The 20,008-nt window shown below is 46.1% G+C and overlaps 1 protein-coding gene across 12 annotated transcripts in view; it reads left to right on the top strand.

The window, feature by feature from the left end:
• The window catches only part of MAP4 (microtubule associated protein 4), a 250,361-nt gene that overhangs the window by 136,057 nt on the left and 94,296 nt on the right, over nucleotides 1-20,008 (top strand). For 11 of the 12 annotated variants that reach the window (XM_075923035.2, XM_075923037.2, XM_075923036.2 and 8 more), the window contains one exon: nucleotides 12,776-12,907. The exons of the other annotated variant lie outside the window; for it this stretch is intronic. In XM_075923035.2, the coding sequence (XP_075779150.2) occupies nucleotides 12,776-12,907 (132 nt within the window). The remainder of the gene's footprint in view (nucleotides 1-12,775; nucleotides 12,908-20,008) is intronic. 12 annotated transcript variants of the gene reach the window in all.

The raw sequence follows: 20,008 nt of genomic DNA, 5'->3' as shown, positions 1-20,008 counted from the left end.
AAGCACTTGGATACTATGATGAGAGCACCATAGAAATAACCAAGGAAATGCATAATTTTGTATTCAGTGTGGAGTTTGTATGGTGTGTGTTACTTGTAACCTGGGACCTCATATTAAATGAGGATAAAAAGAAATATTGAATATCTATCCACTTAAAGCAGGGGGCCTGTGGGGAAAAAAAAATACTTACTGCGCCCCCTCCCCCCCCAGCAGACCAGGCTTTTGTTGCGGGACGCCTCGGGTAGAGCAGCTGGGGTGCTGCCCGGTTGGTCCTGTGGGAACCTACTGTGCAGCGCCCCAGCTGTTCTGTCCTAGGCTCCAGATTCAGCAGCTGTTGAAACTGATCAGGCTGATTCCAGGAAGCTGGGGGCAGAGCAACTCTGCCTCCAGCTTCCTGTAGTCAGCTCCTGGTCAGTTTCAGTCGCAGCAGCTGAATCTGGAGCCAGTTCCAACTTACATACAAATTCAACTTAGAACAAACCTACAGTCCCTATCTTGTACGTAACCCGGGGACTGCCTGTACTTAAAATGTTTTAGCTATATGTTCAAAGCACAACTCCAAATGACTTGGCTTACATTTGTGTCCAGTTCTGGGCCCCCCACTATAGAAAGGATGTGGATGCATTGGAGAGGGTCCAGCAGAGGGCGACCAAAATGATGAGAGGGCTGGAGCACATGACCTATGAGGAGTGGCTGAGGGATTTCGGTTTGTTTAGTCTGCAGAAGAGAAGAGTGAGGGGGGATTTGAGAGCAGCCTTCAGCTTCCTGAAGGGAGGTTCCAAAGAGGATGGGGAGAGGCTGTTTTCAGTGGTAGTGGATGGCAGAATGAGGAGCAATGGTCTCAAGTTACAGTTCAGGAGGCCTAAGTTGAATATTAGGACAAACTATTTCCCTGGGAGGGTGGGGAAGCACTGGGCTGGATTACCTAGGGAGAGGGTGGAATCTCCGTCCCTACAGGTTTTTAAGTCTCGGCTTGACAAACCCCTGTCTGGGATTGGGATTGGTCCTGCTTTGGGCAGGGTGCTGGACTTGATGACCTCCTGAGGTCTCTTCCAGCTCTGTGATTCTGATAGGTAAGGAAAATGAGGAACACACAATTAGAAAAAATAATATGGAAAAACAGTATGTGATCCTGTAATGAAAGACTGTATTCCAATACATATACATTATGGTGTACAAATTAAGGTTACATAGGAAATGCCAGAATTAAAGATGCCTAACTTTCGAGTGCTTGACTTTGCAACCTTAATATTTGTTTAATGTACGCTGAGATCTTTGTTATCCGGCATCTGTTAACCGGCACTGCTCCCAGCTACAATGCTGCCAGCTGTTGCATGGCTTCTGACAACTGTAACTGCTGGCTGACATGATCAGTAGGTACCTCCTTTCCCCTCAGCCTGTCTTGAGCTGCTGGGAGCCGGATCTGCCAGTAGAGGGGTGGGGCAGAGCAGCAAACTTGATTTGGCACATTCATTTAACTGGCAACCTCCATTCCCTGGAAGTACTGGACAGCTCTTTCACTGTAGTTTTAATGTCATTTCCTTTAATAAAAAAAAAAAAGCAGATACAAAACCAAATTACATCTGTGGGACTGAATTAACCCCCGACTTGGGTCATCGGCAGGGTTTGGACATTACATGCTCAGTACAGATCTCTACTACATGACCTGAGTAAGTGGTAGCAGCAGGAGGCTGAATACGTGGGTCAGGCCCATGAGGGAGATCCCACACACACACACACTTTGCCTGTGGATTTCACCACTGTTTGCCGACAGTAGAGGAATATAGGACATTGGATTCAATTTCAGAGTATGGAGGGCAGTGTGCACTAGCATTTGTAGTCCTTTTGCCTCTGTTCTCCCTCTCTGCTCCAACCCTCCTCTCCATTTGTGCCTATACACCCTCCCTACTCCTGTCTTCTCATTTGCTCCTCCGAGTTCCTGCATCTCCATCTCTGTGTGTACCTTCCTCACCCTTCTGTTCGATGTCAGGCTGCTTCCTTTTTCTGCTTGCTGTCCGGGTGCCAGGAAGGGGAGTGTTGAGAACACAGAAGAGATGATTTCCCTGTTGTCTGCTCTGTTGCCCACTATCACAGTGGCCCAGAGCAGCAGTTGCAGAGAAAGTCCTGCCTTTGCAGCACTCGGATGGAGCACGCTCAATCACTCTCGGGTGATGGCACATGCGCAGTCCTGTCAAATCTAGGAGCTTCATAGAACTGGAGCATGATCAATGTGCCCAGAATCTTTGGCTGTTAAATTCTCCAAACTCTAACAAGTCTCTACTGAGCATGTGCAAATTTGAGATTTTCCAGAGGCTCATATGTTGATCAACTTGGGCGCTCTTTCACAGGATGAGTAAAATGCACTTCTCAGACCCATCTGTTCTTCTGCCCCCTACTGTGGCTGGAAGGGCTTATGCCCCACAGGAGAGAAGGATGTGCAGACGTGAAGGCATTCCTTTCTGCCAAACTGAAACAACCCTTTTTCCAGTCCTTTCTCCCTCCTTCCACACGTTTTCCTGTCATTTTCTAAGGTGCTACTTTAGGCTCTGGCATGTGATTCAGACTTGATTACTCAAAGCATTAGTACTTATTAAGGATACCTGTGATTTCTTTCATTTAGGCCTCATCTGACAGTCTAGACATTCTGCCTCCAGAACCTAATTCTTATTTGATGCTTGGAGAGCACAATGCAGTGTAGATTGATTTTAAATGAGCAAGCAGGAAGCCTTTATTGAAATGATTTATTTTAATTATTTTGCATTTGTACTTTATTTTCCTTGAGAGCTTGATTCTCATTGGTTGGCAATAACTAAAAGATGTTAATTTGCAACTCAGTATAGCCTTTACATTAAATGTTGTGCTTTTTTTTGCTAACTAGGAGGATAAATTATATCTATATGCATTTATTTAAGCAGTTATGAAGCTTCTTATAATTAATCAGATTCTTGTTTTTTCCATCTTTAATGTATTAGAAATTGGTGAATGAAGAAGCCCTTTTTAGATTTATTTTAATGTACTTTATTAAGTTCTGTTGGGATGGAAATTCAATTAAAATATACAAAACCGCATTTACATTTGTTTATTAAATAAAACTACTTTAAAAGTTCTGATGCATAAGAGAGAAATTTGTCATAACATATTTTGCATATAAAAATGATTAAATGAAGGAAACAATAGTAGTGAATTTAGTGATTGTTTCTGATCCACATGTCTTTCAAGGTTTTAGAACCTTTGATAGTCAGATATCCTGGCCATGTAGGCTGTTTCATTCTGAAATACCAGGTTTTTTACTCTAATGTTGCATTTCAGTGGAAGTGTTTCTTGATTTGGCTTCCCTTTAGTATTTTGCCTGGTGATGGGAGACTACCATTTCTCACTGGTTGGATCTCAATTTAGTGACATCTGAGCAGCTTTTGCAGCATTGCAGGATATAGTGAAGAGCATGTTCTGTGTATTAAACCTTTGCTGAAATGGATGCTGAATTGTGAGCTTCATCAGAAATGTCTAGCAGCTTCTCAAGGAAGCTTTTTTTGATCCTTAATATTCTCGCCCATTTTTATTGCTCTCAGAGGATTATATTCTCCTCTTACCTGTAAAGCTAATTTTTTGGTTGCGGTGCCCACAAATTCACAGATTCCTGCAATCTTACTAGATAGCTCATGGTAGTGTATAGGAACCAACCAAAAACAAGGCCCCAAAGTGGTAGACAGTGCCTGTCCCGGAGATCTTACAAGCTAAATAGATAAGACTGCCAAGGATAGGGGAAGGGGATGATAATACAATGTGGTGATTGGATAGGGAATGCTGTTGTGTACTTACCTCTCTTCTACAAGCACTGGATAGTAATAGTAAACTGTGAATTTGTGTCAGATGAGTGAAAATGTAATTTATAGCAGCAATGTCAGTGTGATTGACAGGTTTGTTCTTAGACATACAATTCTTCAGGATTTAACAGTAACAGAAGCCAATTGTGCTTTCAAATTGTCCATGGAATAATTCTTTTCTGTTATAATAAATGCTCCTTCCTGTTTGACATCCCCTTTAGGAACTGGCCATGATGGAAACTTAAATCATAGAATCATAGAATAATAGGACTGGAAGGGACCTCGAGAGGTCATCGAGTCCAGCCCCCCGCCCTCAAGGCAGGATCAAGCTCCGTCTACACCATCCCTGACAGATGTCTATCTAACCTGTTCTTAAATATCTCCAGAGAGGGAGATTCCACCACCTCCCTTGGCAATTTATTCCAATATTTGACCACCCTGACAGTTAGGAATTTTTTCCTAATGTCCAATCTAAACCTCCCCTGCTGCACTTTAAGCCCATTACTCCTTGTCCTGTCCTCAGAAACCAAGAGGAACAAATTTTCGCCTTCCTCCTTGTGACACCCTTTTAGATATTTGAAAACCGCTATCATGTCCCCCCTTAATCTTCTTTTTTCCAAACTAAACAAGCCCAGTTCATGAAGCCTGGCTTCATAGGTCATGTTCTCTAGACCTTTAATCATTCTTGTCGCTCTTCTCTGTACCCTTTCCAATTTCTCCACATCTTTCTTGAAATGTGGCGCCCAGAACTGGACACAGTACTCCAGCTGAGGCCTAACTAGTGCAGAATAGAGCGGCAGAATGACTTCACGAGTTTTGCTTACAACACACCTCTTGATACAACCTAGAATCATATTTGCTTTTTTTGCAACAGCATCACACTGTTGACTCATATTCAACTTGTGGTCCACTATGACCCCTAGATCCCTTTCCGCCATGCTCCTTCCTAGACAGTCTTAAGACACGGAGGATTGCAGGCTGGCCCCTTCAGCACCAATTTTTTTCATGTTGCTCCATTAATGACTTCAGTCTAGACCTGAAGGGACCCCCATTTTCTGTAGGTGGAAGGTGGTGCAGTCTCTCTTGCAGCTTAGTTGGTCCTGGGCTGCTTCTGAAGCAGAGACTGACAACTCTTAATTTTGATCTAGAAACAATCATCCGCCAAGGCTATTAAGTATCAGTGGAAGACTAAACTTGATCCTGCAAAGTAGGACCATTTAGTTTGAACTTCATTACTGGAGAAGTAGGAATTTGTAGGAAGGCGTAATGTCAGGTGGAATATGTTGAATCTTTCATTAGCTAGTCATAAGCATGTGTCTGATGCTTGTAAAATACTGCACTTTCAGACAAGGATCTCAACACACTTTTTTAAAATTTCATGACATGCCAGAAAGGTAAGTTAATATCCCATTTTACAGAGGTGGAAACTAAGACACTTGAAATGTTGAGCACATAATCCTGCAATATGCTGAACACCCTCCGCTCAACTGAAAATCAGTAAGAGTTGAGGATGTTTAGCACCTAACATTTTACAGTATTAGGCCTTCTGCTACTTGCCAAAAGTCATCTGAGTCATTGTCAGGTCAAGAGAGAACCCAGAGCTTGACACACCCTTTAGAGACTACTAGATGACATTCCTTGCCATATGTGATCCGTTATGGAAATATGCAGTAGACTAGAAAACATGGGAAATTATTCAGGCAGCTGTAGATACGAGCTGTTAAGGACATTGGTTCCTGTGTTGATAAACCCAAGGATCTTAAGGTCCCAGTGTTTAGCACGTCCACAAAGCTGTGCAGTGGGGGGCTACTCTGCATCTCTTCTGGACAGAACGTCAAAATGGTGACGGTTGTAAGAGCTAAACCCTTGGGCTATGTCTAGACTACAGAAAAAGAAAAACTCTTTTTCAAAAGATCCTGTAAACCTCATTTTTTGAAGAGTACAGGATCTTTCGAAAGGGTTTTTCTTTCAAAAGAACCACGTCGAGATGGCAGTTTCACTTTCAAAATACCTGTTTTCAAAAGAATGTGCGGCCACCATTATGCAAATGAAGCACAGGAAATTCAAATCCCGGCTTCATTTGCAATTTCAATCTGTTTAATTTACATCCCTCCTTCGAAAGAGGGATGTAGTGTAGACATGCCCTTGCTGTAGGATGTTTTTAAACGATGTGTTTTCAAATCACAGCTCGTTTAAATTGCATTTCCCCCAAAGTTTAAAATATTCCACCCCCCAGAGAGATGGAGGGAATTCCTTTGTTTCCTTTGACAGTGCCAGGAACTTAATCCAGGGAGTGGATTGGTCTGACTTGGCAGTAGGGTATTCCTCTAGCACACAGGTGGGCAAACTATGGCTCATGGACCATATCAGGCCTTTACCCCCTTTTAATCTTGCCCTCAAGCTCCTACTAGAAAGTGGGTTCAGGGGCTTCCCCGGCTTTGTATGGCTCCTGGAAGCAGCAGCAGGTCTCCCTTCCAGCTTGCCTGGGTAGGGATAGCCAGCAGCTTTGCATGCTGCCCCTGCAGCTCCCAATGGCCAGGAACTGTTGCCACTGGGTGGTGTAGGGGCAGTGCTTGCAGACAGGGTAGCGCTCAGAACCACCTGCCAGTGTCTCTGCGTAGGAGCTGGGAGGACATGCTGCTGCTTCTGGGAGCTGCTTGAGGTAAGCACCACCTGAAGCCTGCACCTAAGGGCTCCTCCAAAGCTCGACCCCCTGCTCTAGCCCTGGTCACCTTCCCTCCAAACCCCTTGATTCCAGCCCAGAGCCTCCTTCTGCACCCCAAGTTCCTCAGTCCCATTCCCTACCTCAGAGCCTGTACCCCAGCAAGAGCCCCCACCCCCTCGTGCAGCCCAACCCCAGTTTTGTGAGCATTCATGGCCCTCTGTGCGATTTCCATGTGCTGATGTGGCCCTGAGACCAAACACTTTGCCCATCCTTGCCCTAGCAAATTGCTCGAGCCAAACTAACTCTGTATCCACTTGCAGGACAAAGCCACTAGCATGATTTTGAGAAATTAGTTGGCAACTCTAACAAAGCTTTTAAGTCCCTCATTTGTCCTCCAGCTTGATTTGGAGCTGGCAGGTGCAGCTCATTCCTATCAACTCATGGATAGTGAAGCTATTTAACCTAGAGTTCAATGTCTGGTCCAGTGCCCTCGTGAGATTAAGCTCCCCTTCAGTGAGAAGACTACTATGGTAATCCTCGGCTCGAAAAGCACTTCTTGCTGCAAGTTCACTGCACATAGCATAGTGGGTACAGTACAGCGTACTGGGTACAATTCTTTGTGAGCCTTTGAGCACAGCAGGCTCTGCACATTGGAAGTCTCCATGCTGTAGATTGCCAGAAGTGCTGTTTTATATGGATGAACTTTTCAATTCGATTATGTGGCCACACTGATTTCTTCAGAACAGATGATAAACAAATTGGAGCTGTTTAGTAAACACTTGCAATCACTGGGACCTACAGCAGACTCTGTTTAGGAAAAGTGCTGCTTGTGTTAAAACATAAGAACTGCCAGACTGGGTCAGATCAAAGGTCCATCTAGCCCAGTGTCCTATCTGCTGACAGTGGCCAATATCAGATCATAGAATACTAGGACAGGAAGGGACCTCGAGAGTCATCGAGTCCAGTCCCCTGGCCTCATGGCAGGACCAAATACTGTCTAGACCATCCCTGATAGACATTTATCTACCCTACTCTTAAATATCTCCAGAAATGGAGGTTCCACAACCTCCCTAGGCAATTTATTCCAGTGTTTGAGCACCCTGACAGTTAGGATCTTTTTCCGAATGTCCAACCTAAACCTCCCTTGCTGCAGTTTAAGCCCATTGCTTCTTGTTCTATCCTCAAAGGCCAAGATGAACAAGTTTTCTCCCTCCTCCTTATTGACACCCTTTTGAAAACAGCTATCATGTACCCTCTCAATCTTCCCTTTTCTAAACTAAACAAACCCAATTCTTTCAGCCTTCCTTCATAGGTCATGTTCTCTAGACCCTTAATCATTCTCGTTGCTCTTCTCTGGACCCTCTCCAATTTCTCCACATCCTTCTTGAAATGCAGTGCCCAGAACTGGACACAATACTACAACTGAGGCCTAACTAGCACAGAGTAGAGCGGAAGAATGACTCCTCATGTCTTGCTCACAACACGCCTGTTAATGCATCCCAGAATCATGTTTGCTTTTTTTTTTTGCAACAGCATCACACTGCTGACTCATATTCAGCTTGTGGTCCACTATAACCCCTAGTTATACTAATTGGTCTGTAGTTTCTCCTCTTCAGAGAGCGGTTTGATTTAAACTCTGCTGTACAATGTCTCAACTTACAACATGAGTAGGCCAACAAGTGCCCGTGGCAATAAGACATTGTACAGCATAGCTTAAATCAAACCGCTCTCTGAAGAGGAGACAGTGTTTCCTAGTGGATAGAGCACTGATTGAGACTTTGGCTACGTCTACATGGCGACTTTTGAAGCACGAGCCTATGCAAATGAGGTGCACATTAGCATATCACTTTGCCTCGTTTAATTTATTCACGTTTGGTTTTGCATAAAATAAGCAGTGTGGACAGGTGTTTTTGTGCAAAACGGGTTTTTGTGCAAAAGCAGCTCAAATAAATTATGCAAATGAGACACGACGATTTGCTAATATGTTCCTCATTTGCATAGGCTCTTGCGGTAAAAGCTGCAGTGTAGACGAAGTCCCTGGGTTTCATTCTTGGCTCTGCCCCTGACCTTGCTGGGTGACCGTGGACAAGGCACTGCACTCTGTTGCCTGAGCCTTCCCCATTTGCAAAATGGGGATAATGATGATACTTTTGTAATTTGATTTAAGCTGTAGGATGTTAGCACTGTATAAGAGCTGGGTACTTGTGTGAAGCAAATAAAGCTTTCAGTTGTCTGTTGGCTTGGCTGTCCCAGCCCATAGCAGCACTGGCTGGATCTCCACTGCCCAGTCTCCAGTGTTTTTGCTAAAACAAATGCTTTATAAATGCAGATATGAATCAAAATGTATCCCCAGTGCTATAGGAATTTTGTTATGTTTAGCCACACTTAGAATAATTCTTCTTGCCCTGCTCTCTTGTCCGTTTTGTTTTCCTGCTTCCTCTCCATTCCCAGCATGCCTTGCATTAAGATCCCCCCCTCCCTTTATTTAAAGGCACAGACATAATCACTCTTGTACTTACAAATGCATCTTAAAACATTAAGGTATTTTCTCCCACTTACCTGCCAGTACCACAGAGTTCTGGTTTCTATTGTGTTACAGTAGGTACCAACAATTATACATGTGTGTCTTTATTTTAGCTCTAGTGCTAGAAGTTATTTCTGAATCCTCTAAAGTCCACCCAGAGCCTGTTTGGGTCAATGAAGCTTAGTAGACTTGAATCGGGGGTAATTTCTGTAAGGGAAATTCCTGTCAGTTTTCCCTAACTTTTCCTCAGTCTTCACATTAGCATAACAATTTCTGTCTTTTTAGTTCATAGAGATCTCTATAGGCAGACAAAAGACTGTGGTGTTCCTGTCCCCAGCAGCTTGCATTCTCAATAGGCACTTATTGCTGATGTGAATTAAATCCCTCACTCCTGTACCCTGCAAATAATTGTGAATAATGGTGTCTCTTCACATTTATAATAGCACTTGGCAAACTTTAATTATCATTGTCTGTTTGGCAAAATATTGCTGTTAAATTGTCATTGTGCCGGCCTATCTTCTAGTCTGAGAGCGGTTTGTCTCTTAACACTGTCTGTGTTAATTTCCCCACCCTCTCCTCGCACACAAGTTTTGTTCCCCAGTCCACACATGGACACCTTTCTCCTTTGCGTACAGGAAGCAGTGTTTTCTCCCCCCTCCTGGCTGCAGTGAACTATATCAAATCCGCTCATTTAGCTAAGAGTCCCCAACAGAAACCCCAGCAGTCTCTTGCCAAACCAGGAAATCCACAAACCAGCCTCAGTTGGATCCCATTTTGATAGCTTGGAGTCCTCCATCCATGGGAGTCAGAAACTGAACAGACTGTAAAGTAGGGATGTACTAGTGTAGTCGATTAACCTATCAGCAAAAGCTTGAGTTAATGCTATAAACTATACACATTTCTCACCCCTCCACCACCAGTCCATTTTTTAGCAGGCTGGCCAGCAGCCCAGTGCTGCCTTGCCGCAAGCCTGGGACCTGCTGTGGTTCTGCATTTAAAGTGTGTTAGGAGCCAGGTGGGCAGGCAGCCCAGGTCAATTCTGGCTCGTGCTGGGTCCGGGAGCTCAGACCCTCCCTTAAACAGGGCCTGATGCCACCTCATGCTGCTGCCCCTTTATTAGAGGGAGCAGCACAGGACAACAAGCTGCCGGTCCACGAGGGGAGCTGGCTTTTAAACTGGCTCCCCTCACGGACCAACTCCCATGTAGAGTGGCAGGGGGCTCCTTGGGACTGGGGCCTGAGCGCACTGGCTGCCAGTCCCGCCCCCGGCGACTATAGAATAGTTGAGTGATTGATAAGAATTCATGAGGTCACTCGACTAGTCAATTAATCGATATTTAACATCCTCCTTTTCTGAACACACTTCTTTTCTGGCGTGGTGGGATTTATATGCATGTGTGTTAGCATACAGAAGTGATGTGTGCATTTGTATATTATTGTTATCAAAACGCTTTAATAGGAGTTTACATTTTAAATTCCCATTCTCTGGCCCTCAAAGCTATACACCTAGGATTTGGCAACAGATTTGTATTATTAATTGCATGTAATCAGCTGACAGTGCTATGCCAATAGGTATCTTTAGGTATCTGCAAGCTTTTAATAAAACTGTATTTTGTTGCTCTTGCATCTCTCCTGTCTGTCCCTGAGCTCTTCAAGACTCCTGACCTGTGGTGTTCACTCGCCTGATTCTGAACTCCCTTCCTGCTCAAGGGCCGCTCCCCTTCCCCCATACACTGCTTTCTCCCTCGCCCGACACTTTCTCTGTTGATTCTGATGGATGCCTGGCAGACCCCAGACTGTTTTAAGGTTCTCAGGCAAATGGCGGTTGGAGCAGACTAGAGGGAGTCTTCATGGACAGTTGTAAAACACTGAATTTTCTGAGATCTCATAGGAGCGTGGAATTGCCAGACTGGACCAGATCATTTAAATAATTGCAGATGATTAGGCTTTTACAAAACAACCAAACATTGAGGGACCCGTAATAAGCTCACATGCATTGGCAACACTGAGATTTTGTTGTTTGGCCTGTGGCAATTATAGCGTTTGGTGCACGTTGAACCTTGCGGTAGCCCAGTAGGTTCTGTTTGGCTCTGCATTTGAATTCCTTCAGGCCCCAGAGCTTTTCCTCTGTTCCAGCTCGGGATGTAAAAATTGCCCAGAGTAGTTAATTGATTAAGTGATTTCTTTAACCAGTTAAATACCGGTGGAGGGGAAAGGGGGGGGTCTGCTCCAGCCCTGGCTCGCTTGTGGCCCTGGGCAGCAGAGGCTGCCCCAGCCCCAGGCGGCCAGGGTCCTGCTAACTGGGCCATCGTGGTGGTGGTGGGGGCCTCTGCTTAGCTGGTAAGCACTAAAGATGTTAAGTACTAGTCGACTATCCAATAAGCAAAAGCTGATCAGATAGTCCATTCGACTAGTCCATTCCCTCTTCCCCCTTTGCCGCCTCTATTATATAGAGGCAGCAGAGGCGGGAGGAAGAGGAGATACTTCAAAGCGGCAGCACTGCACAGTTGATCCCGGGCTCAGTTGTGTGGTGCTGCCCCTTTGAATCACCGAGATGGTCAGCGCTGTGTGGAGCCTGGGGTCAACTGGGGACTCCCCAGCTGATCCCAGGCTCCATTTCTGTGGAACCCGGGATCAGCTGGGGAGTCCCCAGCTGACCCTGGGTTCTGGGGAAATGCTGCGTGGAACTTGAGGCCAGACCCTGGGCTCCATGTGGCATTTCAAAGCAGTAGCACTGCATTGAGCTCAGGTCAGTGGGGGACTCGGAGTCCCCCGCTGGTGCCAGCCAGCTTCCATGAGGCTGCTTTCACTTTGAAATGCACAAAAGCCCCTGCTGGGGACTCTTGTGCATTTCAAAGCTGGCACACCCGGAGTCAGCGGGACTTCCCACTGGCCCCGGGCTGTGCACAGAGTTCCGCATTCCTCCTTTGAAATGTACAAGAGCCCCAAGTAGGGGCTCTTGTACATTTCAGAGGAGGAGCGTGGAAGTGCCTATCAACTAGTCGAATAGTCAATGGAAATTCCATCGACTACTTGAGAAGTAAATTGCTCACTGTTTCACATCCTTAGTAAGCAGACCAGTAAGGCATATGCTTTCTAGTTAACTGGTTAACCTTTAGCATCCCTAGTTCTAGCACTTACGGATGGGTACCTGTTGCTTTTGTTTTTCTTCCTGAAATGTCTAATCATTCCAGCTCAGTTTATACATTAGCAGTTACTGAAGAGGCACAGGGACAAGTGATCATGAAAATGTGCAGTTGCTCTTTTGTCTTGTGCTAGATAAATAGAGGAGTGTGCAGCTGTGTTGGGAGGTCAGCAGCATTGCCTGGCCCTTATGAATTACTCTTTTCCTGGGGGAAAAATATCACAAATAAGGGATGCCTTAGATGGAACATAGCTTGAAGGACTCAGTTTAACTTGATGTAATTGTCTGGTGAAGATGCACCCTAGCGTGTAGGGTGTGCTGCTAGCACTAATTTATCAGCATTTAAAGGCATCTGACGACTTTGTGGTTTATACGTACTCTATTTTTATTTTTATAAGCTTCTTCAAATTTTATGCCTTCCTTCATTGCTCTTTAAGAGAACTTCATTAAAATTGTAGAATGGCAGCACATTGAGTGGTCTGATTTCACTGAGAAGCCATGTGTGCTGTCAGTCTTAGCAAAAGTTCTGCCATTCAGCGTCACATAAGCCATCTATGCAGAAGTAATTCAGCCTTGTGATTCACTGCTAAGTGTTGCTGCTTTCTCTTCACATTTCAGTATCCCCTGGGGAGATCATGGATGAAAAAATGTCCTGTAAAGAGTTTCTCGATCGCAATGAGACCTGGTCGATGGATGACAGAGTCCTTTGCTTTGACTCACAGCCGATGTTCAGACCGATGGAGGAGGCAGGTATGGCTGTATTAACGTACACCAGTGTTAGAATAACCTTAGGGATGCATCATAGCCTGCAAAATCCCACAATCCATCCCCTCCCCCCATTCCTTACGGCTGTTCTTGTATCCCACGCTCACCTTTTTTCCTAAATTCATTGCCCACAGTCCAAAGCCTCAACACCCCAGTGTGTTTTATAAACTGTCAGCTTTGTGTGTTAATGAGACAGAGGACATACGCTAAAAAACCCACAACAGCAGAATAGGTAGCCTGGGAATTGTACCTTTGTACTCTAATGAGTTCTGTGGACACAGAGCGCTGCCATGTGAGCCAATTTAAATTGCATCATTTTTGGTCGTCTATTAAGATTATAGAGTGTCTATCAGCAGACCCCACTGGGTTCCCCACCTGGCTCTGCAACCAGCCACTCTGGCCCCACCTGCCCTTGGCCTGCTGGGGCTTTGCTGGCCCAGGTCTGCCAGGGCTCCACTGTCCTGGGGCCACCGGATCTATGCTGCTCCAGGAGTGCTGAGGCTGCCAGAGTTCTGCTGCCCCCAGGGCTCCACTGCCGGCTTCCCAGGCTTTGTGGTCCCGCAGTATCCGTGGTCTTGCCATACCGTAGATGTTGCCGGACTAGAGAGGTTTAACACGTAGAAACATACTTTTCTTTTTTAAAAATATGTATCTAAAGATTTTGTTCGACTGTCAGATTTCTCCCAGGCTTGGATCTTACTGCCAGATTTTAGCTCAGTGGGGATTTATGCTATTGAAAGAACAGCCAAACAGCTTAGAATTGGATGTATTCTGCTTCTGTTCATGGAGACTGAGGAACATTTCATGACCTGGGCAGAAGTGACATTTACTGTATGTTCCTCATCAAGGGGTGTGAGCAGATGCTGCTGTTCCACATTTTTGTTAAATGTTTAACTGGGAACTCGTGGAAGGGCAATATCTTATTTCCTATGAGTTTGTACAAAAATGGATCGTAAAGCCAAAGACTTGTTCTTTGGATCCAGTTTCTTCCTTTAATAATTTTCTTCACTTGTTGAAGTTCCTAGAGCTTATCTGTCTTCACTTGCTCTCTGCTTGCCTGCCTCATTCTAAATTAAAGCTCATTTATTTTTTTATAGAGCACCAGTAACTACAATATTGAGCCGTGCGGTCTCCCTCAGCATGGCTTAATGTACTGGAGTGAGTTTCATTTGGTACCAATAGATGCATGATGGGATGCCCCATCAAATCCAAACAAGGACTTGAAATTCTGAAAAATGCAATTTCACACAATAGTTAATCCAGAGCTGACTTTAATATTTGCCTACAAGGCTGACAGTAAAGGACTAATATGTAGAAGTGCACAAACATCAAAAAATAAACTGGTTAATTACCCACTGCACTCATAGCTAGAGCAAGTATCCAATTGTATATATAACAGGGAACCAATGGCAAAAAGCTTCGCTTCTGGAATTCATATTCTTGCACTTACAATTCTTATGCAGGTGTTTAGTTTCTCTTGATCCCCCTGTGTGACTGTACAAGATGGGTGTCTTACGACTATGAATAATCCAAATGCTGAGTGAGTCACTAGTTCTGGACTGTTGGGACAAAGTTTGGCGTTTGTCCTGTTTTCGCTCAAGTAACCCCTTTCCCCGTTCCACGAGGCGTACAGGTAGTTCGGAATAGGAAGCCTAGTCCAAACTACCTAGTTCGTGCCGCGTGTAGCCGCGGGCACGGAGTCCGCACTAGCGGACATTTAAAAATGGTGGCGCCCGGCAACATGCAAATGAAGCCCGGGAAATTCAAATCCCGGGCTTCATTTGCAAATTCGTATGACTACATTAACCACCCTAGTTCGAACTAGGGTGGTAGTGTAGACATACCCTTATTTAGTAATGTTAAGTCCCATAAAATGAATATTAATAAGCAAATAATGAATACAGTTATACCCGCCCCTAACTACTATTTACTGAACTTCCAATCAAATCAACACATTCCCATGCTACAAACTAACAGGTTACAGAGATTACAGGGGATTTCGACCCTGAAGGTGTGTTATGCAGAGCCAATGAGGATAAACAAAAGACACAACTGTGAGGATGCGTTGGGGAGCCCCCTGACCCTGCACCCCAGTCCGCAGCCCGATGTGGCTCCGCCAGCCAGTAGAACAGAAGGGTTTATTGCTTCTCAGAGGTGCAGCATAGCACAGGCTCCATGTTGACATAGGAGTCAGGGCAGATAACTGTAGCCCTCTTGGAGAAAAGGGGTTCACAGGCCCTTGAACCCCCCCTGTACTTGACGTTGTCTGCTCCCTTCATGCTTCCCCCAACCAAGACTAAAGCAAACCCCCTCCCCCCACTGGGCACTGAGCCTCCAGGCAGCTCCGCCTCCTGCGTTGTCCTGCTCCCAGACCAAAGGTGAATCTTTTGTCACCTGGCTTCCAGGAGGTGAGACACTGACATACTTCCACAATGAGTCATGCCTGGCCTCTCCCCCCCCCCCCATGCAGAGAGAGCTGCAAAGGGGGGAGGGGGACACTGAGGTACACCCACACACTGCAGCAGTGACTGGAACAGCACCCCCGCTATGTCACAGCAACAAAGTCAGGCTGCATGCTTATCTATTTCCCAAGGCTGCCAGGACAAAGAGAGAAAACCTGTTTGAAGGGCAATGGCAATGCCTTTTCTGGCTAGACCCCTGGCCCCCTAATGTAGAGCCATTTCAGACCTGTTAATGTTTACACACCCTGAGAGTCTACACGGAAAACTTGCATCAGCTCAAGTTACGTCAGCATGCAGCTTCCACAGTTACTATGTCGCTTGTGTGTTTGCAGGTTTGGCTGCTTTCATTGGGGGTGCACCATGGCAGTGCATACCGGGATGCTGTCACAGATGCAGTGTGAGATGTATCCTGGGTAGATGCGCCATTGTGTAATGCCACTGCCCAGCACACTGCCTTTTGTGAAATTTGGGAAATGTATGATGGGGCCAGAACAAGTCAGTCAGGGATTATTGGGCATTATGGGATCAACATCCCTATTTACAGCTGTGTCCATCCATTATGATATCTGTATCCGTAATTTGTCTTTTTTTTAAATCCCGCAAACCTCCATAACCATCAGTCTGTCATCTGTGACAGAAGCATGTAGCTTGCACAGCTCTGTGCTGTTTTCATGAGCATTGCAAGCACAGATTTGCAGAGCAGCAAAAACTGTTTGAGCGGGGATCATGCCAATTCCTTGGGAGACAGATTGCCACGGGACACAGAGAGAACCAATTCAAGCTTGTGTGTTGTTCATGGAGCAGCAGATGCAGTGCCACTGCTGAGACCAAGAAACAAGCCCTGATTGTTGGCGTTGCACTATAAAGCAGGTTTAGGGTAATCAGCAGTGGCTGCTGAACCTGTGGTTACCCAAGATCCGGTCCCTAGATTTGTGTGCTGAGCTCACCCCAGTTCTAGCACAGGGCCACCAAAATGAGAGCTGCACTGACAGTGTAGAAGTGAGTGGTGATTGCACTGTGGAAACTTGCTACCAGTCAGCTGGACTTTGGGAGCAGATTCTGGCCTGAGAGCATGGTCTGTCACTTTGAACCAGTGTAAGTTTAGAAATCATTTTATCTTTATTTTGCTTGTGACCATTTCTGATTAAGTGAGGACAAGTCATACTTAACTGGGAAGTCATACTGGCCACCTCGACAGCACCAGAGAACATTCAGTTACTGGCTGAACAGGTGCAGGATGATGTCGAACGTGCTTTTGATCATTTGAAGGGTTGCTGGCATTGTTTACTCATAAGACTGTACCTCAAGTGAAAGAAGTATTCCAGGGGTTATAGCTGCCTGTTGTGTCCTGCATAACGTATGTGACGCAAAGTGAGGAAAGCTTTCTGCTGGGATAGAGGGCAAAGATGTCTGGTGAATTTGAGTAGCAGATACCAGGGCTATTAGAAGAGCTCAGAGCAGAGCTTTTACATCACAGAGGGGCTTTGAAAGACTGTGTAATAGTGAGCTGAAATAGTGCATGAGGGTGTAGTGTGCTCTACTTGGACCCACTCTTCTGCGGTGTGATAGGAATTCTGTGGTGACTGTTATAAGTGTGGGACTGTATCATTGTCAGTGTACTGAGTCATCTTGTGACTGAGCCTGTGAATTGTGTGACATTTTGTTTTTCTGAATGGCTGGCCACTTGGTAGGATGTGTTGTGAACTAATGTGGAACATAATTTATCTTTATAATAGAAATTATTCTGTAATAATATCAGTGCAAAAATGGCAATTTTTAAACCAATGCATTGAAAACTAAAAGTTTAACTGAAAAGAGCAGAACTTGTGTAGGGGAAAGAACCCTCCACCCCCATTCCAGGTGCATGAATACAAACCGTAGCTTTCACAGGTCAGAGTGTCAGGGCAGAGCAAGATGTGGCCCAGGGACTGGATCCAGTCCACCAAACGCTGATCTGGCCCATGGACGGCATCTGGCTGCTTTCTATTTGTCCTGCTGCCTGTGCCACTGAATTTCAAGGTGACGACTCAGGTACCAGGATCCTATTTCTCCAGGCTCCCAGTCATGGTGCTGTTCTGGCAGGGGCCGGAGTCGTGAGCCATTTACATAGCTGCAGCAAGCCTGGATAGCTGCCAGACAATGCGGTAGCGGTGGGGTCCGGAGCTGCAAGCCCTTTAAATAGAAGCAATTGGCTTGCGGTTCTGCTGCTACTGCATTGCCTGGCGGCCATCCGGGGTTGCTTGCAGCTATTTAAAGGACTCCTGGTCGTGGTGCTACCCTGGCAGAGGCTGGAGTTGGTCAATCCTATAAATAGCTACAGCAACCCCGGGAGGCTGCTAGGCGACCCTTTGCTGTGTTTTTATTTCAAAGCTCCCGGCCCCAGACAACCATTGGGGAAGGCTAGTTCCCTGTCACTTCTAGGTGTGGAGCGGTGGCCGCCCTATGAAAATTACTGCCCACCCCCGGTATATGTGAAGCTCAGATGGTCTTTAATGTGCTTTGTGGTGCAGTGGTAGAGGTAGTGTAGTGACTCTTGATTCCATAAGCTTCAGAGGAGGAGCCGAGTTAGTCTGTAACAAGAAAAACTTTAAAAAAAACAAATAGACAAGTAGCACCGTAGAGACTAACAAAACATGTAGATGGGATCATGAGCTTTTGAGGGTGCAGTCCACTTCTTCAGCTGACGGGAGTGTTAGAAGTGCAGATCCAAGAATAAATAGGGGACAGGAGAGAAAAAAAGAGGGGAAAAAAAGGAGGGGGAAAGGAGAAAAAGAGAGAGAGAAATTGAATAGAAATAGTTACAACAGGCTGATAAAAACAATTGGCACCTTCATTGGTTGGTTGGTTAAGTCATTCGGGTATGGAAGGTAGGGTGAGAGCCAGCCCATGTCCTTGTTCATACCATTTGCATAAGAATTAAACTTATGACTGAAGTTAAGTTCCAACCCTTCTCTGTGTATTTGGCTTGTGAAATTGGCCTGAAACAAAACAGTGACATGAATGAGTGTTCAGGTAGATTAAACCAACAGGTTTCTGTATTGCCTTTTTGGATATCTAATTTGTGTTCATTAATTCTTTCCCGTAGAGACTGTTCAGTTTGGCCAATATACAGGGCAGAGGGGCATTGTTGGCATTTGATGGCATAGATCACGTTAGTGGATGTGCAGTTCAATGAGTCTCTGATTTGGTGGCTGATGTGGCTGGGTCCAGTGATGAAATCGCTGGTGTAGATGTGTGGGCAGAGTTGGCACCAGGGCTGAGTGCAGGGCTGGGTTCCTGGAAGATTATGATGGTGTGCTGCGTGGTTACTGGAAAGAATGTTTGAAATTAGGGGGTAGTCTGTAAGCGAGGACTGGCCTTTCCCCCCGCTGCTGCTGGGGCCCAGACGCTGCCTGACTGTGTATGGTAGTGATGCCTGCTGAAGTGGTCGCTGAGTGGCGTGGGAAAGCATTCTGCCACACAGGGAGAACTGAGGCAGCCCTCTCCTGCAATCCTCTGCCAAAGCTTTCCGAACACCTCTATAAAAGTTTAATCGTGCTCTCTCAGGAGGATTCCAGGGATATCCCTGTTCTCATACACGAGTTTCTCCTCGTGAGCACTCTCCCTAAGTAGAGGAGAAGGAAAAGCAGAAGCACCTCTGCCTCTCTTGGTTGTGCCATGACCTGTTCTGGAATGAGTGTTAATGAAAAGACAAAAGATGTGACTTGTCCTGTGTGATGGTGCGTAGGGGATCCCCCCCCCCCCGATCCTGCACCCCCGTAGCAGCGAGAACAGACTCCGCCAGCCAGTAGAACAGAGAGGGTTTATTGCTTCTCCGGGATACAGCCCAGCATAGATGTGATGTGGTTACAGGAGTCAGGGACAGGATGCCTCAGACCCCTTGGGTTAGGGGATCCATCACCCCTCAGCACTCAGTTTAGTCTTTTCCCTTCGTGTTTCCCAGCCAGAAACTGCCTCGCTCCCAGACCCTGCCCCCCAGCCAGGTGGCCGCCTCTGCCTCCCTTCCTTTGTCTCTCCCTCTTGGAAGAGCCTTATCTGCTCAAGCTGGGCCTAGGTGTCTGGGCCAATCTACATGTGGGTGAGTCAGTGGGAATCGCACATCCCAGTGCAGGGGGACCCTGGGTTACAGAGCAGACAGCCCCCCACTACGTCGCCCCCTGTAACTGAAAATTCATCCATATACTTTTTTGAGTTCCTTTTCTTTGCATTTGCCGCGATTGGCAGGACTGCAGTGGAGTTTAAAAAAAAAAAAAAAAAAAAATTCCACCCCGAGTGGAATAAATTTTCTTATGTGCACCAATATGGAGGTGAATGTGCAACATGTGACCTTCACACGGGTGCACGTAATAAAATTCATGTGACGGGGATGGGACCCGGGGGCTCTGCGTGTGGGAGGAGAGTCAGAGCTGGGGGTGGAGGTGCTCCAGGCATGGCAGTGACTTGGGCTCCAGCCCTCAGAAGGTGGAGGAGGGTGTCTGGCAGTGCCTGGGCAGCTTTCTGCTGGGGATGGGAGCGGGGCTTTCTTCTGTACGCACCAGATCTTTGCTGGGGCCAGTGGGGAGGGGCGCTCCCCTCCCGTCCCTTGCAGCTCCTTGCTGGGCAACATTCCCTCTAATATTTTCCA

Source organism: Pelodiscus sinensis, chromosome 2 (genome assembly GCF_052426305.1).
Source record: "Pelodiscus sinensis isolate ZL-2025 chromosome 2, ASM5242630v1, whole genome shotgun sequence".
In the NCBI taxonomy this organism is placed as follows: domain Eukaryota; kingdom Metazoa; phylum Chordata; order Testudines; family Trionychidae; genus Pelodiscus; species Pelodiscus sinensis.
Note: the sequence above shows the minus strand (reverse complement) of the source record. Positions and strands in the feature narration are given on the sequence as shown.